The sequence below is a fragment of the Panthera onca genome, chromosome C2, assembly GCF_046562875.1.
Source record: "Panthera onca isolate mPanOnc1 chromosome C2, mPanOnc1 haplotype 2, whole genome shotgun sequence".
NCBI lineage: Eukaryota > Metazoa > Chordata > Mammalia > Carnivora > Felidae > Panthera > Panthera onca.
In genome coordinates this window covers 100,584,708-100,608,795 of record NC_138347.1, presented here as the reverse complement: position 1 = coordinate 100,608,795, position 24,088 = coordinate 100,584,708, and the positions used below count along the sequence as shown (strand labels likewise).

The window sequence follows — 24,088 nt, the reverse complement described above, 5'->3', positions numbered from 1 at the left end:
AAAATTCTGAAAGCAGCTAGAGATAAACATGCTATAACTTACAAGGGTAGACCCATAAGAGTAGTGGCAGACCTACCTACTGAAATTTGGTAGGCGAGAAAGGAATGGCAGGAAATCTTCAGTGCGATGAATAGAAAAAATAGCCAAAAATTCTTTATCTAGCAAGTCTGTCATTCAGAATAGAAAGAGAGATAAAGGATTCCCCAAACAAAAACTGAAGGAATTCATCACCACTAAACCAGCCCTACAAGAGATCCTAAGGGAGATTCTGCGAGTGAAATGTTGCAAGGACCACAAAGTACCAGAGACAGCACTACAAGCATGAAACCTACAGACATCACAATGACTCTAAACCCATATCTTTCTAAAATAACACTGAATGTAAATGGACTAAATGCACCAACCAAAAGACACAGGGTATCAGAATGGATAAAAAAACAAGACCCATCTATTTGCTGTCTACAAGAGACTCATTTTAGACCTGAGGACACCTTCAGATTGAAAGTGAGGGGATGGAGAACTATTTATCATGCTACTAGAAGTCAAAAGAAAAGTGGAGTAGCCATACTTATATCAGACCAACTAGACTTTAAATTAAAGGCTGTAACAAGAGAAGAAGAAGGGCATTATATAATAATTACAGGGTCTATCCATCAGGAAGAGCTAACAATTATAAATGTCTCTGCACTGAATACAGGAGCCCCCAAATACATAAAACAATCACAAACATAAGCAACCATATTGATAAGAATGTGGCAATTGCAGGGGACTTTAATACCCCACTGACAACAATGGATAGATCATCTAGACACAGGATCAATAAAGAAACAAGGGCCCTCAATGATACATTGGATCAGATGGACTTGTCAGATATATTTAGAACTCTGCATCCCAAAGCAACAGAATATACTTTCTTCTCAAGTGCACATGGAACATTCTCTGAGATAGATCACATACTGGGTCACAAAACAGCCCTTCATAAGTATAAAAGAATTGAGATCATACCATGCACACTTTCAGACCACAATGCTATGAAACTTAAAATCAACCACAGGAAAAAGTCTGGAAAACCTCCAAAAGCATGGAGGTTAAAGAACACCCTACTAAAGAATTAATGCATCAACCAGGCAATTAGAGAATAAATTTAAAAATATATGGAAACAAATGAAAATGAAAATACAACAATCCAAATGCTTTGGGATGCAGCAAAGGCAGTCCTGAGAGGAAAATACATTGCAATCCAGGCTTATCTCAAGAAACAAGAAAAATCCCAAATATAAAATCTAACAGGACACCTAAAGGAAATAGAAGCAGAACAGCAAAGGCAGCCTAAACCCAGCAGAAGAAGAGAAATAATAAAGATCAGAGCAGAGATAAATAATATAGAATCTAAAAAAACTGTAGAGCAGATCAATGAAACCAAGAGTTGGTTTTTTGAAAAAATAAACAAAATTGATAAGCCTCTAGCCAGGCTTCTCAAAAGGAAAAGGGAGAGGACCCAAATAGATAAAATCATGAATTAAAATGGAGTTATTACAATTAATCCCTCAGAAATACACAATTATCAGGGAATACTATGAAAAACTATATGCCAACAAACTGGACAACCTGGAAGAAATGGACAAATTCCTAAGCACCCACACACTCCCAAAACTCAAATAGGAAGAAACAGAAAACTTGAACAGACCCACAACCAGCAAAGAAATTGAATCAGATATCAAAAATCTCCCAACAAATAAGAGTCCAGGACCAGATGGATTCCCTGGGGAATTCTACCAGACATTTAAAGCAGAGATAATACCCATCCTTCTCAAGCGGTTCCAAAAAATAGAAAGGGAAGGGAAACTTCCAGACTCATTCTATGAAGCCAGCATTACTCTGATTCCTAAACCAGACAGAGACCCAGCAAAAAAAAGAGAACTACAAGCCAATATCCATGATGAATATGGATGCAAAAATTCTCAATAAGATACCAGCAAATCGAATTCAACAGCATATAAAAAGAATTATTCACCATGATCACGTGGGATTCATCCCTGTAGGGCTGGTTCAACATTTGCAAATCAATCAATGCGATACATCACATTAATAAAAGAAAAGAAGAACCATATGATCCTGTCAATCGATGCAGAAAAATCATTTGACAAAATTCAGCATCTTTCTTAATAAAAACCCTCAAGAAGGTCGAGATAGAAGGAACATACTTAAACATCATAAAAGCCATTTATGAAAAGCCCACAGCTAATATCATCCTCAATGGGGAAAAACTGAGAGCTTTCCCCCTGAGATCAGGAACACAACAGGGATGTCCACTCTCACCGCTGTTGTTTAACATACTGTTGGAAGTTCTAGCATCAGCAATCAGACAACAAAAGAAAATCAAAGGCATCGAAATTGGCAAAGATGAAGTCAAGCTTTCGCTTTTTGCAGATGACATGATATTATACATGGAAAACCCGACAGACTCCGCCAAAAGTCTTCTAGAACTGATACATGAATTCAGCAAAGTCGCAGGATACAAAATCAATGTACAGAAATCAGTTGCATTCTACACACTAATAATGAAGCAACAGAAAGACAAAGAAACTGATCCCATTCGCAAATGCACCAAGAAACATCATATACCTAGGAATGAACCTAACCAAAGATGTAAAAGATCTGTATACTGAAAACTATAGAAAGCTTATGAAGGAAATTGAAGAAGATACAAAGAAATGGAAAAACGTTCCATGCTTATAGATTGGAAGAATAAATACTGTGAAAATGTCAATACTACCAAAAGCTATCTACACATTCAATGCAATCCCAATCAAAATTGCACCAGCATTCTTCTTGAAGCTAGAAAAAGCAATCCTAAAATTTGTATGGAACCACAAAAGACCCTGAATAGCCAAAGTAATTTTGAAGAAGAAGACCAAAACAGGAGGCATCACAATCCCAGACTTTAGGCTCTACCACAAAGCTGTAATCATCAAGATAGCATGGTATTGGCACAAAAACAGACACACAGACCAGTGGAATAGAATAGAGACTCCAGAATTGGACCCACAAAAGTATGGCCAACTAATATTTGACAAAGCAGGAAAGAATATCCAATAGAAAAAAGACAGTCTCTTTAACAAATGGTGCTGGGAGACATGCAACATGCAAAAGAATGACACTAGACCACTTTCTTACACCATTCACCAAAATAAACTCAAAATGGATAAAGGACCTGAATGTGAGACAGGAAACCGTCAAAACCCTAGAGGAGAAAACCTCTCTGACCTCAGCCGCAGCAATTTCTTACTTGACGCATCTCCAAAGGCAAGGGAATTAAAAGCAAAGATGAACTACTGGGACCTCATGAAGATAAAAAGCTTCTGAACTGCAAAGGAAACAATCAACAAAACTAAAAGGCAACCGACGGAATGGGAAAAGATATTTGCAAATGACATATCGGACAAAGGGCTAGTATCCAAAATCTGTAAAGAACTCACCAAACTCCACACACGAAAAACAAATAACGCATTGAAGAAATGGGCAGAAAACGTGAGTAGACACTTCTCTAAAGAAGACATCCAGATGGCCAATAGGCACATGAAAAGATGCTCAATGTCACTCCTCATCAGGGAAATACAAATCAAAACCACACTGAGATACCACCTCATGCCAGTCAGAGTGGCTAAAATGAACAAAGCAGGAGACCATAGATGCTGGCGAGGATGTGGAGAAACGAGAACCCTTCTTGCACTGTTGGGAATGCAAACTGGTGCAGCCCCTCTGGAAAACAGTGTGGAGGTTCCTTAAAAAATTAAAAATAGATCTATCTTATGACCCAGCAATAGCACTGCTAGGAATTTACTCAAGGGATACAGGAGTGCTGATGGATCGGGGCACTTGTACCCTAATGTTTATAGCAGCACTTTCTACAATAGCCGAATTATGGAAAGAGCCTAAATGTCCATCAACTGATGAATGGATAAAGAAATTGTGGTTTATATGCACAATGGAATACTACTTGGCAATGAGAAAGAATGAAATATGGCCTTTTGTAGCAACGTGGATGGAACTGGAGAGTGTGATGCTAAGTGAAATAAGTCATACAGAGAAAGACAGATACCGTATGTTTTCACTCTTATGTGGATCCTGAGAAACTTAACAGAAGACCATGGGGGAGGGGAAGGGAAAAAAAAGTTAGAGAAGGAGAGAGCCAAACCATAAAAGACTCTTAAAAACTGAGAATAAACTGAAGGTTGATGGGGGGTGGGAGGGAGGGGAGGGTGGGTGATGGGTATTGAGGAGGGAACCTGTTGGGATGAGCACTGGGTGTTGTATGGAAACCAATTTTACAATAATTTCATACTAAAATAAATAAATAAATAAATAAATAAATAGTAGTAAGACATTTTCTCAAAAAAAACTGAGAATAAACTGAGGGTTGATTGGGGGTGGGAGGGAGGGGAAAGTGGGTGATGGACATTGAGGAGGGCACCTGTTGGGATGAGCCCTGGGTGTTGTATGGAAACCAATTTGACAATAAATTTCATATTTAAAAAATAAAATAAAAATAAATAAGATTTTCTACTAAAGAATATAACTTTATATTAGTCACATGCAACAAACATATACTTGCCCATGTACAACAAAACATGTATACCGGCACAAATAGTACCATTATCCAAAATTATTCATTTTTTATAAGAATCACACAAATGCTGACAACAGATAGGCTATATGTTTGGAATTAAGTTTCCACATCAGATGTTTCGCAGTATAATTCTTGTGAGTCTATTATTATATTAAAGTTACTTACAGTTTCATAATCATACCAAGTAGCATTAGGGATATATGCACTCACTGTATCTGCTCCCTAAAATAAAACAAGATAATTTATATGTTTTTCATTTGTTTACTTTTATCAGAAAAGTATTATACCAAATATTAAGTTGGGTTTTATTTTTTTTTATTTAAAAAAAATTTTTTTAAGGTGTATTTATTATTGAAAGACAGACATAGGTTGAGCAGGGGCGGGGTAGAGAGAGGGAGAGACACAGAATCAGACATAGGCCTCAGGCTCTGAGCTGTCAGCACAGAGGCGGTGCTCAAAGTCACAAACTGCGAAATCATGACATGGGCTGAAGTCGGTCGCTTAACCGACTGAGCTACCCAGGTGCCCCTAAGTTGGGTTTTAATAGTCAAGAAAAAAACCTCCTTTGTATTGTTACATTCCCATATTTGTTATAAATAATAATCAACAGACTCTTTTATTAGTTTCATATAATATAATAATTTAAAACACACCAAAAGCAAAGTTGAAATTTATTTAAGTAGCAATTGAAAAAATCAATGCATACTTGCATTTGTACTGTCATAATCTCCATGGTAATTGCAAATGTGTACACATTAATTTTTGTATATTTCCATGGGCATATAGACTTTTAAATGATAGATAAAACCAAATATCTCACTCCACTACATTTTCAATATGGTCATATGATCAGCTGACTTTCAAGAACCTCTTTATCTAAAAGTTAGCAAAATTTCAATGTCTATGTATAGTTAAATGAGAGTTCATTGTTATTGCTATGGATTTGATTTTGATTCCATAAAGTTGTCTTCTTAAGAAGAATACTAATTTTATATAATTTTATTTCCACAGTTACACATTATATATTTGAAAAGCATAAATCTACTTATCATTTTTATTATTTTTAGCATTTCTTCTACATTTTAGAATTCAATTCAACATTTATCAGGTTGAATCAGTCTACTGAGTAACATTTATTACCAAGTTGTGTTTTTTGTTTTTTATAATTTAGTGTGGATTTGGTTATAAAGTTTTCCTTTAAAAGCAATAAATGTATTAGAGTTGTAAAACTTACCTCTTTCAAGACTGGAGTAATAAGTAATGAGGGGCCCCATAAGAATTGAGTGTCCTCAGTCCAGGTATTCATATCCTCATAAAACCTAAGAATAATGACAATTTGCTACATAATGCCATGTTTACAATATAACGGTAAAAAAATAGGTTTATCCATATTCCTTCTTGGGTTTATCATTTCAGTCTTTTCCCGGGAATTATTATTAGCTTTAATTTTTACTTGTTTGACCTGTCATTTTGAATCTATGGTTCTTATATCCTTATGGTTCATCTGACACTCAAGAAGGAAGGAAGGAAGGAAGGAAGGAAGGAAGGAAGGAAGGAAGGGAGAGGGGGAAGAAAGGAGGGAAGGTGGGAGGAAATTAGTTCATCTGGGCTCAAAAAAATCTATCATACATGATAAGGTTATCTGTTATCTGTAATAAACAACTATTCTGTTTAATTCATTTTCCCCTCTAAGATAGGTTTGTAAAGTACCAGAAATCTTTCATACACGACTTTCTTCCTTTAAAATTTTTCGTTAAAAAATTCGTGTTTTGATATGGATTCGAAAGTCATTTCTTGAGGAAAGGTCCTGCTTTGCTCAAAATATACAAAGGCAAACACAATTCATTGCTCTGTGACTATACTGTACTCTTGATCTATATACTCAGATGATTTTGACAATACATAATAAGTTTTCAATAACTGCATATTTAATATTGCTAATATAATTTACCCAATATATTTTCTATATATTTTTTCTTTTAAGATCTATTTAATTCCCACATTTCTAACTTAATCTTGTCCAATTAATTAAATTAACCATATTTATTTACTAATGTTATTCCACAGTTCATCAAATGATTTATATGAATATAAAAAAAAGCAGAAATCCATTTGACATCTTGATTAATCTCCATTAATTTTTCAATATATGTCTCATATAATTTGAAAAAATTAAAATTCTTGAACGTAGTACTCACTCATGAAGAACTGGCCGTGCTACTGTTTCTCCAAACTTATGGGCTTTGTAAAACAGAGTATATAGGAAAGGTAATAAGGTATAGCGAATATTCAAATAGTGCCTTGATGAATTAACCAAAAGAGAATTCTGTCCAAAAAATGCTGGATCCTGATGCTATGGAATAAAAAGGAAATTGACATTAAAAACGCTAAAATGTGAATGAAAATTAAAGAGAAGCATTTAAGCTATTTTTGAAATGCAAATTATATACATTTTAGTTTGTGTATGAAAATTTGAAATTGTTCCTCTTTCATCATCAAAGTATATAAGTATTTTTAGTTTTTATATTTTTATTTGGATATGTTTTAATTAAACTTTATTTTAAACTGGGCATTTTTCATTTTTATATATTAGAGATGAAAAAATATTTTAACGAAGAATTTTCACCTATATTATTTGTGGTAGACTGCATTATTGGCTCCAATTTTCATGCTTCCTGTACCTCCAACCTTTGCTGTATAACTCTGAAATCCCTACCAATAAAATGGAGTGTATTTCCCATCAAGTGCACTTGACTTTGTGCTCAGCTAAGTGACATACTTTGGCCAATGGAGTTTTAGTAACATGCGACCCATTCATGTAAAGGCTTGAAATGTGCTTGCCTGAGGACTTACTGCCTTGTGCCTTGTCCTTGCCATTAGGAAAAAAAGCCCAGGTAGTCTACTGGCCCAGAGATACAGGGAACAGAGCAGCTTGGCCAGCTCTTGTAGCTGAAGGACAGCTTGTAACCTGAAGGACAGCTTTCCTGCTAAGCCCACGCTGGATCAGTGGACTCTCTTAGTCTAGGTGCAGTGATATGAGCAAACCTGCTTAGATCTCCTGTTATGGGTAGCAAAATTATACTGAGGGCACCAGCTGCTGCCTCCCTTGATTCACCATCATGTTTACTCTGAAGACATTTCCCTTCGGCTGCTCCCAGCTAATCAATGATCATGGTGGGAGTACTATTCAGGCCCATTCATAGAAAACACAGGACATTTCCAAGGTCATCTTTGCATTGAGGACTCACCACTGGGCTGAGTGGAAACTTCCTTAGAATTGGGCTGCAGTGTGTGACTCTCTTTAAAAACCTGCTTTCCTTGCCTTCATCTTCACCAGATTCAGACCCCAATTGTGATGTGAAGGCTCTCTCTATTTTCTCCTCTCCCTCCCCTTTATCCTTCACAAGTTTTTCACTAATAAATCTCTATCATGTCTGTCTCAGCAACTGCTTTTTGGGGTCAGAAATTAACACAGTGTAATATAATTCATATCAGTATTCCCCATGAGCACAAATTTCTTGAAAGCATGTCTCAGTAGATTAGGTAATGACTAATCTCCAATTTATACCTCTTACTTTTGTTCTGTCATACCTTCTTCCAGGCTGAGCTCTGAGTGGTTGTCCCTCTTCTCAAACAGAATTAAGGCCCTATGTGTAACTAGTGTGTAAACAATGAATCATTTCTTAACATGCACTTAATTGACTTAATGGTCTCACCTAATTTTCCCAGTTTCTCTGAGAAATATGTTTCTGAAAGCCCAGAGCATGCTGAATTCACAGGGCTGGTACTTCAGTATGTCCTTATATATCAACTCCCACCAGTTCAGATACATACGGTAAAAGTGTTAGTTTTATTTTTTCCCAAGCTGTCATTCCAGTTTTACTTATTATGGAAAGACTCTGGACTCAAACTACTTTTACAGTGTCTTGAACTTCTTGTGTTTCTTTAATGAAACAAAAACTGTAAATCCTTAATATTACCTTGTATTTTTTATGAAAGAAAAATTACCTGGAATTTACATTGTTGGAATCCAAGAATCTAGACTCAAAACCCTTTGGCTTTTAAGTATTAAGTTATTTTAAGTTAAAGTGATCTAATTTCCTTGTATATGCTTTATGCTTAAATAAGATATTTATGTTGTGACCCCATTACATTTCACGATTCCTTTATTTGACCATTTTTTAAATATACAAAATATTTATAGGCCTTGAGAAGGGAACTTCTAACTCCTCTTTAAAAATTATGCTACAAACTTTCAGCCCCTTTCTTCTACAGATATAAATTTAAGTACATTGCTAAAACTAGAATAAGGTTTTATTTCAAAACATGGAGAAGAAAAGGAATTTACCTCATATATATCACCATTATGGTTCCTGGAAAATGGATAAAAGGCCCCAAGTTGCATCCACCTCCTGCAAAGCTCTTCTGTGGTATTAACCACAAATCCACAGATGTCCGCTCCAACCTAAATAACAAATATATCTATCATTCATAGTGTAAAGAGTCTCAAATTTGCCTAGGGCATCACATTTTATGCCTCAACAGATTAACCTGCATTACTTACAATCTTTATTTTACTGTCTTCATATATTCTTCCTTAACTTAGTTTTTTATTTTCCATTTTTGCTATTTATTTGCCTCTAATTGCATCATTTTACACTTTTTTTCACTGTGTCTTTATTTAGTCTCATGTATTTATTTTCTCCTTTGATCTAATCATTGTTAATGTATAGTGTGAATTTATATTATTAAAATGTGTTGTTTCTTAATCCAAAACTCCCCTCCCATGATCTGATTTTTTCCATTTATAATATATTACTGTAATAGTAAAATAGTAAAAAAATGGTGTCTAACATGTAGCCATTAAAATTTCATTTCTCTTCCTTTAAGGACCCTCCAGGAAAACTCTTATCCTTAATTTAGTATGTTTACATTTATTTAAATGTTTACAGCCATTTCTTTATTTTTCTAAATAGTATGTAAATATCCATAAACAAAATATAGTATTTTTTGCATGTTTATTAACTTTATATAAATGGCAGACTGTACGAATGACATTGCATTTCATTTTTTTCTCAAGGTACTATTGTTGTGAGATTCACTTACGTTAATGTGGTTCTAGTTTTCTATCATATGGGATCTCATGACTATGAAAAATGTTCCTATCAAACTTATTTGTGGCTTTTTTGTGAGTAATATTCTATGGAAATATATGTATATATATATACATATATACACACACACACACACACACACACATATATTTACCTTTACTGTATGGTATTATATATACGTTTATATATACAAATATTTTCAAGATTATTTCTCTGATTTATTGGAAATGCACATTGTTTAATCAAAACCGGCTGTAACCATTAGTAAGCACAGTCACAGTACACGAAAATTTCCTTTGTTCCATTTCTTGTCAATTCCTGTTATATTTCGACTTTTAATTTTTGCCACCTATATATATGATATGTATACCTCACTAAAATTTTAACTTGTATTTCTCTGATTACTATGGAAGTTGGGAACTTTTTCATATTCTTACTGAGTCCATATTGGTTTCTCTTCCTACAGAATTACCTGTTTACAACCTTTGCTAATTTTTCCATTGTTTTACCTTCTACAAATTACAGTAGGTAGTTTAAATTGAGTATTAGTCATTTATTGACTATATGAATTGAACATAAAAATTTTTTTTAACGTTTATTTATTTTTGGGACAGAGAGAGACAGAGCATGAACGGGGGAGGGGCAGAGAGAGAGGGAGACACAGAATCGGAAACAGGCTCCAGGCTCTGAGCCATCAGCCCAGAGCCCGACGTGGGGCTCGAACTCACGGACCGCGAGATCGTGACCTGAGCTGAAGTCAGATGCTTAACCCACTGAGCCACCCAGGCGCCCCCATTTTAACTTTTAAAATAGTCTTTTAATGAACAAAAGTTTTTATTTTGTTACAGTAAAATTTATATTTCTTTATTATTTGTGCCTTCTGTGATTTGTTTAGGAAATTATACCTCTAACCCAACATCACAGTTACTCATATGTTTTTCTAATATGTTTAAAGTTTACTTTTCTTTTTAAAAATTTTTTTTTTAACATTTATTTATTTTTGAGACAGAGAGAGACAGAGCATGAACGGGGGAGGGTCAGAGAGAGAGGGAGGCACAGAATTGGAAGCAGGTTCCAGGCTCTGAGCCATCAGCCCAGAGCCCGATGCGGAGCTCAAACTCACGAACCGCGAGATAGTGACCTGAGCTGGTCGGACGCTTAACCGACTGAGCCACCCAGGCGCCTCTAAAGCTTACTTTTCATACATAGCTCTTTAATCTATCTGGGATTGATTTTTGTGTGAAGTGTAAGTCATGGACCCATTTTATTTTATTATGAATAAATGATACTTCACATATGAATATTTGATACTTTCCTCACTGATTTATAGTGATAGTGCAATCAGTTAATGCATTTCATTAATGCATGAGCCTATTCCATATTATGCCATATTATTCTCTTTGAATATACAGAGTCAAGAATTGTGCTGTATTACTGTTTTATTGGATAGGGTGAATCCTTGTGCTCTTTTCTACTTCTTTACATTGTATTGTCTCCCACATGAAGTTTAAAGAATCTTTTATGTTCCCCAAACTCACTTTATAGTTTAAATTAGAATATCACTAATGTTGGATAATAGTTTGGGGAGAATGTATATTTCTAATATATTAAGCTTTATTATCTATGAACATGGCATGTATTTAATTTAGCTACTTAAAATTTTCTCAAAACTATCCTACATTTACTTTTAATATTTACTCCTGGTAACTGTGTATTAATTACTTGCTATAATAAATTAACACTTTATCTTAAAATACATTGTAACATTGCTTATTTCTTTCAACCTTTTTTAGACAAAATTTGCCAAAAATCTATTTTATTCAAATTTCCAAAGTCATCTTTGTAATTTCATATTATTAATTTTTCTCTAGAAACTTTGCTTCCCTGCATTAATGTCTTCTCTTATTTTCATTCCTTACTTCTTTCTTTAGGTTTATTCTACTTTGTTTTTTCCATTTTCTTAACTAATGCACTTTACTCATTAATATTCAGCCTTTCTTTGTTTTTAATCTAAGCAGTTAAGGCTGTAAGTTTTCCTCTAAAACAAATTTAGTTGACAACTTATAGTTTTGATATTAAGTATAATTGCTAGCACTCAGTTCTAAGGATTTATTCCCCCCCTCTTTTTCCATTCAGTTTGTTTTTTGACTAATGAATCATTTTAAAATGCGTTTTTTAATTTCCCAAGTCAAGACTCTTGAGTGTGTGTGTGTGTGTGTGTGTGTGTGTGTGTGTGCGCGCGTGCGCACGCACGTGTGTGATTTTTGTTGTTATTTGGTTGGGTTTTCTTTTAATATGAAATTTATTCTCAAATTGGTTTCCATACAACACCCAGTGCTCATCTCAACAGGTGCCGTCCTCAGTACCCATCACCCACCCACCCCTCCCTACCACCGCCCATCAACCCTCAGATTGTTGTCAGTTTTTAAGAGTCTCTTATGGTTTGGCTCCCTCCCTCTCTAACTTTTTTTTTTTCCTTCCCCTCCCCCATGGTCTTCTCTTACGTTTCTCAGGTTTTCATTTTGTTTTGTGCATATGAAAGAAAGAAAAAATGAATCACTATAATTTCCTAACATATTTTACATTATTTTTTTATGTAGTGGCTCTCTTTAATGTTCAATTATCAACACTGCATACATTTTTTATTTGATATAAAGACTGATTAGATTCTATATATCCAGAGTTGCCTTGAACAGATTTTCTCTGCTTTTAAAATTTGAGACTTATCTCTGTCTTTATTTTTTATCTCTTATTTTTTTCTTTTAAATACAGGAAACAGCTTTATTGGTTTTTATCTTAAACTGACAATCTAGTATTGAAAGATATTTAGACTTCTGACATTTGTCTTTATTACCACTATATTTGGATTTTTCCCTACCATCTTATCTGGGGCTTTATTTACTTTATAAAAGCTTTTCCTTTGCTTTGTTTATATTGATATTTGTTTCATGTATTATTTTGAGTTCCTTGGATTTTATTTATTCCCATTTCTCATTCTAGTGGCTAGAATGTTATAGATACCACCTATATTCTTTTCTTTCATAAATTCCCTAAGAATAAAGATTGGATTTTTCTGTAACATACATTTAATCATTTTATTGAAGATTATTAAGATCACATTACAAAATTAAAAGTCATGCACAGCTAATATAAATGACACTGTATGAAATTGCTTACCAATGGCATTCCAAATAAATTGAACTCTAGCATTCCTGTGATAGACCATTCCATTTGCTCCCATGAAGCAGTGTTGTCCCCTAGCCAGTGTGCAGCATAGCTTCCAGACCCAGCAAAAGTTGACCGGGTGAGAATGAAGCTTCTCTTATTAGGGAAAACTTTCTCTATGGCTCTAAAAGTAAAAGCAAATGAATAAATCAGATTTATTTTTAAATAACTTTTTATCGACCTTTCGTACAAATTTTGTATTTATCTACCAATGTTTACTTAAAAACATTCCAATCAGGGAAAGGAAATCAGACTTTGATTTCCTTTACGAAATTAAATAAACATACTTTTTGTATCCACTCAACACTTGTTTTTAAAATATATGGTTTAAACTCACTGAAATCCTTTTTTAACCTGAAATGTAGTAATCTGAACTTGAACTGTCTACAAAGTTTTGAGATGCAATGATGCTAATGATATATTAATGTCTCTATTTTCAAATATTAGCACGCAATGTTGGGATGAAAGTTACATATTTGAGAGGCATTTTATTTTGTTTGTATCTAAAAGTTTACTATCCACAACTACTAGCATTATTTATCTCACGTCTATTTGGTACCTGAGTATTACTGATAATTTTTTCTATAAATAGGAAATATTCAGGAAAGATACAAAGTTTGATTTAGTATATAAACTTATCCAGACTACCTTAGTAAAAAGATATAATGGTATTCTCAGGTGGTTTTTCTATATTAATATCTTTATAACACTGAACTATAGTGTTGCTATTTCCTTCTAGAATTTATTTATTTATACACTTCAATATATAAATGCTCTACTAAGTTTAAAAAGTGAAGTAACCAAACTCTATGAAGATAATGTATAAGAGTTGAGATACCATGGTATGTTTTGGGACTAGACAAATGTAGGTGTGTCTTTAAATTTAATCATATTTATTTAATTCTGAAAAAGATTAAAAAAATATTGAGGTCAGGATCTGGGTTTTATTGACTATTGCATTGTAGGTTCTTATATAATACTTGAGAAAGAATAGGCAATCAGGGTAAGATTATCCCCTTCCTTTGTTTTGTAACTTGTTATTTTTTTGCATCCAAGTACACACAGCATTAGAAAGTTACTTTGTGAGATACTAGATAGAAAACTACATTTTAATTGAAACCCTTGATTTTAAAAAGACCTACTCTAGAAGCACCACTCTCTCAGGCCAATTGTGTAGAACATAATTGCTTAGAACATAATTATATTCAGAGATAGCAAAGTGAATCAAAATTTTGAAGCGTACTTTAAATCTATGAATTAAAAAAGGACCACAGTTAAATACATACACCACATAGTTCTTGATGAACTAAGTTCCAAATTCATGAAGATTAGTAGAAGTACTGACACCATGAAAATACTATCTTTCTTTGCCTTCTTACTCTTGCTCTTTTCCAACTATATTAGTGTATTACAACATATTTCTAGACAATAAGTATGAAAGAGGTTTCTGAATGAAACTGCACTTACTTCTCTGTGGCTATAGCCATGCTGTATCCATAGAGGCTGTGAACATCATACTGTTTCCCCCAGTACTGCACAGCATCCATGCAAATTGTTTTGGAATACATGAGTTTGTCAAGAATATCTTAGAAAAAATATATAAGAAATGTTTCTTAAGAGAGAGTTTCCATTTTAAGCTTCATAATCCTTAAGTACACATATATATACCTATTTGTATTATACGTCACACAAATATATATACCCTTTTAACGCTTTCTAGGTTAGTTTATTTAAATATAATTTAATTTTATATATGTACATCTGTTACACAATTACAAACCATCCAAATCCCTGCTTTTCAGGTTTTTTATTGTGCTTCAACTTACAGGCTTATGTGGTGTTGCAATAATTACTGTCATCTTCAGATGTACTTATTGCTGTCTATTCTCCCCTAAGAGCAAATCTTTCTTTGGTTGTATTTTTTACCCACTTTTAATGGTGAAAAACTTATTTTTTAGAATATGTGACATGTAACTATTCCCATTAGGTTCATTCTAAAAACTGCACAAATTACTGCATAAGGCTCATGGAAAGAAGTTGATCATTTAAATTATAATTTCAAACAAATTGTGTTTCTTTTCATTAATTATTTGATCATGGGCAGTTTATCAGTAATAAAGAGAAATCAATAATCTTTCCCAAAATTTAAAATCATTCTTCTTTTCTTAAGCATAAAAATTTTAGCCCAAAAGTAACACAAAAACAGACAAAACGCATTGATTTCAGGGACTCAAAATTTTATAAAGGTTTGTGATATAGAAATATATGCTAGAATTTACCAGGAAAATTATTCTTAGTTAATGGTAAGTAAATAACCAAATAAAATTTACCAGGAGTAAAAGGTGGATAATTCAGTTTATTGTCATTGCATCCTTTTTTTGAACCTTGAACAAAACTGGAAACTTCATTCATGTCCTAAATGGATATAAAATGAAGAACAGCAGATTTTAAGTGATAACAGAGGTATCTTGTATGGGATTCAGGGATTGTATATAACAAAAATGTATTTAACTTACCTAGTTTTAATTATACCTATAAAATATTAATAACATTATAAGTATTAAGCAACTGTCTTTTCCAAGTAGTTGTATCAATTTTCTCAAGGTGAGTCCACCATTGTGCCACACTTCTGGCACATTCATTTATGCACCATCGTTTGCTCATCTTACCTGACATTTATCTAGTTTCTGTGACGTGCACTGCCAGCCACGAGGCACAGCATGTTTTGTATAGCCCTTCATTCCTACACTCTCATGAGAGAGTGAAAGTGAAATAGGTAAATAGCATTTTAGCATTAAATGAAAATAGTTATGACCTTACTTAACCCTTTGAACAGTCTCAGGGAACCCTAGGGCAGCTGGACCACATTATAAGAACGAGTGACCTAAACATCTCTTGGAGGCAGAATTGTGGGGATGTGTTTATAGATTTTTTGCCGTGTAAATGTAAGCCACGATAGTATCTTGCCACATACTAGTTTGTGACCATTACTTTAAAAAAATAAAGGCTTTGAACTAAAAAGATAATATATATAAAATTATATATCACACTACACATGCTCAAAAAATAATCTATTTCTTTTTCCTTCTCTGTTAATTGCATTGTAGGATTTCCACACATTTTTGAAGCTTATTTCCCACATGTCTATAATATGCAGTCTCTGCTCTCACAAAGACTTCATACTCGGTCAAGTCCCTTGTTAATATTGTTTTTCTTCAGAAGGAATAAATTTTCTTTATTACTCTTTTTTTCTTCCATACACATCATGCCCAGATGGAATCAATGTGAAACATTAAAGTTGCAAAATAAATTTTTCATCATTAAAAGGTAAATGTTTTCATTTCCCAAATATTTTCTCTTTAAAAAAGTTTTTAATATTTATTTTATTTCATGGTTTTTTTTTGAGAGAGAGAGAGACAGAGAGACAGAGCATGAGTGGGAGAGGGGCAGAGAGAGGGGGACACAGAATCTGAAGCAGGCTCCAGGCTCTGAGCTGTCAGCACAGAGCCTGATACGGGGCTTGAACTAACTAGTGGAACTGAGTCATGACATCATGAGCCTAGATGAAGTTGGACACTTAATCGACCGAGCCACCCAGGCTCCAAATATTTTCTTAATAGCCACAAAGAAGAAAAATTATGTAGTTATTCTACAGTATTGGGGTTACTTTATTGAAATTACCTGGAATGTTATATTCAATTTGATTTTCCTATGTCTAGTAAAATTAATACAAAGAGATACTATAGTTGGGCCGCCAATAATTTTAGATGAACCTAAGCACTTTTTCTTCATGAATCCATGAACCAAATTAAATTTAAAAACAATTTCAACTGCTGACATTCATAATTGGGAATCAAGTTGCATTATTAAATTTTAACTTTTTCTAAACTATTTAGCATCTTATATGTATAATTATTCTTGAGAAAATACAAAGCAAAACATTTAACTATGAAATTTATGTTATTTTATTAGAATTATGTACTTGCAAATTGAAATAAAATTCACAAGTTCTTCCAGCATTTGCTCAAAATAGACATAATTTATGTAACTTAAGAATAAACATAATTTTTAAAGAAATTAATTTATTTCACATGAAAAAATTGATCAAAAATATTTGTTTAATCATTAATATTATACTGTATGTTAACTGGAATTTAAATAAAAATTAAGATAAAATTAATTATTTTATCATACAACCATGTAAATAAGAGTAAATCAAATGTTTGATTTCACCAGTTCACAATATAAGGGAAAGGAGTCTCTGTACTCAAGAAGATAAATGTATTCATCTATTAAAGGGAAAAAAGACACTTTTACATGATTGCAACCATATTTTACAATAAACACAATATTTGCTATTTGATAATTTATTTTTAAAATATCCTACCTACTTGGAAAGATTTGTTATTAATTAAACATACTACACATAATGTAATAGAATTTATTTATATCTCTTTTAATGTATTTTGTATATTTGCACTTTTGAAAATTCTGAAAGTATTTTTCTCTAATGTCTATAAATTATTTAAATGATGCTACATGTATTTAGTGTCATTTAAAAATCAACTCAATTAGTATTTTTAATATTACAATCAGCAGGTTGAAAGCAGTGGAAGTCGCAAGGCAAAGGCCTCAGTGAATTGATAGTAATAAGTATACCTACAGATATTCAAGTATCATTCAAACCATCCCAAATCGAGTAATGATTATTCCTAGGAATTGTCAATGCCATTTTTAGGGATGTTTCTGAAAGTTCTTTTCTTTAAAATCCATTGAAAATTGTGTACAAAAGTTTGGCAACTTTTTAAAATAAAACATTTAAAAAAAATCTTGGTATTTCATAATTTCATCACTTCATATTTAAACTAAGTCTACATAAAAATAGCCCCATTTTTCAAAGAATTCTAAAAATAATTCACTGAATTTTAAGTTTGTCACTGAATTTTAAGTTTCCTAGAACTATGTATTAAATTGTTGAGCTTCTTTATGGAAAAATTCTGCTTATTAGATTTTTAAGAATGAAATCATAATAACAACACGATCACGACAATATATATATTTGTTCAGAGAAAGTGGAAGTGATCTTTGAATTTTAAAAATACCGACTGGGTACATTTATTTTGAAATTACAGCTTCAGTCTTTATTATACCAAATGCATTAGTCTCTTATTTCTCAAGTATTAGGAAATTATCTCAAGAATGTTGCAAAAAAGATAATTCAAGTATATTATATGTCTATATACAAAAATCTATTTTTCAATGAAAATTATGCTCATATTGTTTTCCAGAGTGATTTTAATATTTAAAATTAAAATTCAAAAACATTAGCTTGGCATTTAAATTATAAATCTAGGAAATGATGACACTAATTTTAAATTTGACAAAAAAATAAAATGTTTTCAGTTAAATAATAATACTTTGTTTTATTGTACATTCATTCTATCAGAATAATCTGAAGAAAATGAAAGAATTAAGGAAACACTTTTATCAGTAGGATTTGATAGTTATTCAAGTAAAAGCTGGAAGCAGAATAACCATTGCTTATACATCATATAAATTAATTCAGTGATGTTTAGTGAGCTTTGAAATTATACTGATTATATTGCGTTTTGTTTTGTTTTTTAAGCTTTGTCAAATGCTTATGTATTAGGAGGAGAACAACTCCACCTTTCTCAGATGCTCCTCCCCTTCCCTGCCCTCCCTCTCTTTGGAGTTGAATCAGGTACTGTATTTGTGTTCAATGGATATAGGAAATGAAGTATTCTCTTTCTACAGCACAGTCAGATTCTCTTTCACTATTCCTAAAGTATCAGTTATACTGTAACTGTGCTCCAATGGACTCAAATTATTTCATTAGCAGAAACAAAAACCCAAACATTTTAACTTAACTAATACAACTGAAATTGGAGCTGGAATTAAAAACAAAACCAAGAATGGAGTGCAAATTTTTTTGTTATTTCTATAGCCTGCTAGGTATTATTGTGACCTCACTAATTTTGTGTCTAATAACTAAAGCCTCTCCATTTTCATTCTATTCTTAAGAATCCTGAAGAGTATGCTAACCTCTAACTCAGTTCCATGTTGTCAGCTAAAAACATAATTTTCCTCTTTGTATTCTCCACAACATACCTGATATACTGATGGTGCAAAATATACACTTAACTAAGTAATTGATTAAATAATCACTGAATAAATAATGAGCACTTCATGAAAGTAGAGCTATTGTGTAACTCAACAAAGACATGGATGTCCCTAAGACATCCATTATCTCCTTCTAAAATTCTGTGCAGTTGTAATAACTTTGAACAAAATCTCTGATGTTCCTCTGTATTCAAGTTTATTAGACTTCTTTTTTCCCCTGGAACATAGAATTCTGGGGTCACCAAGTAGTTTCACTCACCAAATATGGTTGCAGTTTCCATAACAAAAGACACTAAATCATTCTATATGGTAAACCCAGAAATAAGTAATCAATAGCTACAGATACAAAACTTCATCCAAAGAAATTTTCAAACATTAGCATTTCCCTTTAATAGCTTTACCAATAATCTAGGATTTTGGTTGTTGCTGTTGTTGTTTATCTTGAAATAAAACATTTAACCTATTTCAATTTTGATTTGTTTTACTCCATAATTTACTAAAAAGAAAGTTTCTAGGGGTGCCTGGGTGGCTCAGTTGATTGAGCGTCCAGCTGTTGATTTCAACTCAGGTCATGATCTCAGGGTTCCTGAGTTTGAGTCCCACGTAGGGCTGGCTCTGTGCTGATGGTGCAGAGCTTACTTGGATCCTCTCTCTCCCTCTCTCTTTGCCCCTCCACCACTCGCATGCACATGCACATGCATACATGCACTCTCACTGTGTCTCCAGCAAAATAAATAAATATGCTTTTCTTTAAAAAAAGCTTGTTTTTAAAAAAAGAGAGTTTCTAAGGGTTAGTGATATGTTATTATGTATCCATAGTGCTGCAATCGCTTGAATACTGTAGACTATAATAAATGTTTTTAAAATTGCACTACTTACCTCCAAATCTTGCTGTTTTCAAACATAAATTGTTAGTCATAAAAATATGGCATCTTACTGATAGAAATGGAATTTATTCTATAAAGTGTATCACTGAAGAAGAAAACTTGCAATTTGCAGTTTTTACTTAAGATTCTTTTCTAACCCAGGAACATGACAGGTATGAATTTATACATTCTAGAAAAATATTATAAAATTTTTAAATTTCATGTTCAAATGATTACAAAATTTACCTTGTCAACTTTATAATTATTTTATATATTTTATTTATTTATTATAATAACAATAATTATTTATAGAAAAATAATTCTATGCTAATTGTCTAAAATTAGTGATTTAAAATAGCTACTTACAATCCAAAGTCCATCATATTTCACTTCTTGATGGAAAATGCTGCATTCATCTGCCCACCAATCTATGCAGTTTGGATTAGTAAAATCAGGGTATACTGTTAATCCTGGCCACACCTGAAAGAATAGATCATTCATATATATATATATAAAAGGAAAAATAAATAAATGATAACTCAAGGTTATTGAGTAGATAAGAATAGTAAAAAAGCATTAAAGTTATAATATTGTACTTCTTAAGGTTTATGTGATCCATGCACCATCTATATGTATAATAATCTTAGACCTATTTTAAAATGTTTTAAAAAATAAAATAAAATGCATATAATGAGAGTAAAGTAGAGAGAGAGAGCATAAGGCATTTAGGAAGGCAAAAACATAAGAACATAGGATTAAACTGCTATTTTGCAACTAAATTTATTTCTTAGCATACGAATGGGTTAGGTTAAAAACAAATAAAAACTAGACAATGTATTCATTGTCTGAATAAAAAAAAGTACACGGTTTAATTTCCAAAAGCATTTGTTTCCAAGAAATTCAAGCAAAAAAACTCCTTGTGTATTTATTATTTATTTAATAAATGAGAATATGACATTTATTTTGTGCTGGGTAATGTTCCGAGCATTTTTATAATTACTAGCTCATTTAATCTTCACTAGAACTACAGAAGATGGGTATTTTTTTAATCACTGCTTTACAGATGAGTTAGTCATTATAATTAAACCCACTTTACAGATGAAAGAAGTGATAAACAGAGAAACTAAATACATTTTTCAAGATCACACCGCTAATAAGTGGTACAGAAGGAATCCAAACACAGCAATCACATATCTGAGTCCAGGCTATTAGACACTACACATACTATGCTGTCTTTTTATACTTCTTCAAATTATCTGCTCATTACTTAAAGTAATGACAGACAAGAGAAATTCAGTTTCAGATGAATGAAAAAAATAATACTGTTTTATATCCAAAAATATGACTATTGGCCATCCAATCTGTTCACAGCAAATGGAGTAGGTTTAACAGGGTATATTCTGTGAGATATTAATAGGAATTATGGGAAGAAATTCAGCTTTTGTTTCTGATGGAGCTCATAATTATTTGAATAAGACTTTCACCAGAAATTTTGATATTGATGAATTCAATAAAAAGTGATGGCTGGTATATCTTCATTACAGTAAATAATGCTATAATACATGTTTTTTATACACTGACATTATCTCTTACTTTATTTCCTTTGACTAAATTACAGAAGTGGAATTACCAAGTTAGTGTATCTAGACTTTATAGTTTTTGATATGTCTTAGAAAGTTGTCTTCAAAAAAATATGTGTTCTGGTTAAGAATATGCATTTGGGAACTAGTCATTTTCATAACTCTGTTCTTCATTAGCTCTGTAATATTAGGGAAGTTACTATACCTATCTCAAATTCACTTTTTTCACCTATAAAGTAAAATTCTAATTATAGGTATGTATCTCATTATTTTACTGTGAGGATTAAATACAAATCATAAAATTTAGTATCCAGTACAAAAGTACTCAATTTATAGAAGTCTTTATTTTACATCAAAATATCAGAATTTTTGTTATAATCTAATTATATTTTGTTAGTTTTGTTTTAATTGTGTATAGCATTGAAATCTATGTCTTCTTACTAAAACGGTTTTAGAGATAGAAATTTTGGAATATTTCCTCTCTAAAATTTCTTTACACAATTAAAACACCAAGTCCATATTTGAAAGTAAATACACACACACACACACACACACACACACACACACACACTTACGAAAACTGTCATTACACAACAGAAAATCTAAGCAACACAACTTTAATGAATATCATAATTTACCTCGCCAATAATTGCTGTAGTCCCATCTGAATCATTTACCCACACATGTTTTGCATTTCCCCTCTCATAGGTGGCATATGTCATTCCATTGCTTAGCTTATTTATGGAAATTGCGGGATCCTAATAATAGAAAGAAGAAACTATAGAAAATATATTAAGTTACAAATAAGTAAATACTAAAAACATATTAATACATAATGTCATTACCAAGATGATGACATATTTCTGTCCATGGTCGTGCAAATCTTGAACAAATTCAGGGAGGCCTTTAAATGCAACTTTATCATAAGTAAAGTCTTTCTTTGCTTCCATGTAGTCAATATCAGTGACCTGTGTATCCTGAAAATTAGTAGAGTATATTTCAATAAATAGTACTGAAAGGACTCTAATCACTTCAACCTTTAAGCCCAATGCTTTATAAATATAATGATTAAAAGGTAAATGAACTTAGATCTCTTTTATTTTACTAAAAACCATGAAATAGTTATAAACTAATTTTTCTAATTCTAAAATACAAAAACATTAAGTGATTATTCACATTTTTTTCAGTGATGATCACTGAATAAGTACTATATTTTATATACAGAAATCATTGTATAGAAAACAAAGCCTATATGCTACATAAAATACATTAAAAAGTATATAGGCAGTAAAAAATAATCTATTTTAAAAAACTGAATATGATGTTCACAGTTAAACATGTATTCTAGTATAAATAATAAATAGTTCTTAAAATCTCAAGTAGACCTGGCCTTGTGTATAGATTTAAAATATACTTTATCATTAAAACACATCTTAATAATCCACATTTATATTACATAGTATAATATCATGTGTAATGCTGACAATTACATTTATTATTATGTGACAATATTTAACTTGGTATGTAATCCCATAAACCCTTCATCCCACTTACAAATGGTATGCCAGCATCCCGATTTCTTTTTACCACTTCTTTCACTACATCAAGTGACTTATAATTCCAGCGACTCAGCTGGAATCCAAGACTCCAATATACTGGCATTGCCGGTCGTCCAACAAGCTTGAAGTAAATGGATATTTGATTAATTTCAATAAAGAACATTGAAATTATTATTAATATGCTTATTATTCTAATACCTCTGATATTTATTTAACTTAAATTACATATTTTGAACAAAGTGTTACCTGCATTCTAAGATGCGTTCTGGATTTTATGTTAGAATTTTATTATAAATTAGTGTGTCATCACAACAAGAGGACATGACTTTGGAAATACGTGGAAATCCAAGTGTAAGTAATAGTAAATTGTTTTAACTAAAACTGAGTGTTAAGTTATAGTATAGTATAGTATAATAACCTTTTTGGCATAATGATTTTTTTTAATTTAGGCATACACATACACACACATTCCATGATTTCTCTATCATATATGCATAAAAACTACAATGTAACAATTTTTAAGTTACTTATATTGGGTTAAATATTCTATTCAATAAACATTAAATTTATTTTAAAAATAAAATAGTATAAAAATTGAAAAAGTTAGCATTTTTCATCTCATTTCACAAACATCTTATGTTTCACTACATTTCATTATAGATTTGGACATATAATTGAAATTTCTTTGTGTGTGTAATATACACATGTAACATAATTTTTCATAAAAGTATGTAAAATATTATTATATGTTATATTAGCTCACATATTATTTATATTACACTTTATACAGAAACATTGTTTTTAAAACTATTCACCAGTCAAATGAATTGCTTTATATTTTAACATATTGAGACCTCAAGAGTGTTAGCTTATACAGAAAAAAAAATTGTTTTTCTTCAAACAATAAAGTTTCTTTTGCCTACTCTCTACATAGCTTGTACCTCATTTAAATGCACTGATTAACTATATTACA

General features: G+C 31.9%; 1 protein-coding gene across 4 annotated transcripts in view; it reads right to left on the bottom strand.

Annotated features, from left to right (window-relative positions):
• The window catches only part of SI (sucrase-isomaltase), a 102,105-nt gene that overhangs the window by 60,080 nt on the left and 17,937 nt on the right, over nt 1-24,088 (bottom strand). For all 4 annotated transcript variants that reach the window (XM_081790112.1, XM_060639130.3, XM_081790114.1 and 1 more), the window contains 11 exons: nt 23,111-23,236; nt 22,402-22,533; nt 22,195-22,314; nt 20,343-20,456; nt 15,300-15,384; nt 14,437-14,554; nt 12,922-13,093; nt 8,979-9,095; nt 6,829-6,983; nt 5,865-5,949; nt 4,796-4,852 (listed from right to left, as the gene is read on the bottom strand). In XM_081790112.1, the coding sequence (XP_081646238.1) occupies nt 4,796-4,852; nt 5,865-5,949; nt 6,829-6,983; nt 8,979-9,095; nt 12,922-13,093; nt 14,437-14,554; nt 15,300-15,384; nt 20,343-20,456; nt 22,195-22,314; nt 22,402-22,533; nt 23,111-23,236 (1,281 nt within the window). The remainder of the gene's footprint in view (nt 1-4,795; nt 4,853-5,864; nt 5,950-6,828; nt 6,984-8,978; nt 9,096-12,921; nt 13,094-14,436; nt 14,555-15,299; nt 15,385-20,342; nt 20,457-22,194; nt 22,315-22,401; nt 22,534-23,110; nt 23,237-24,088) is intronic.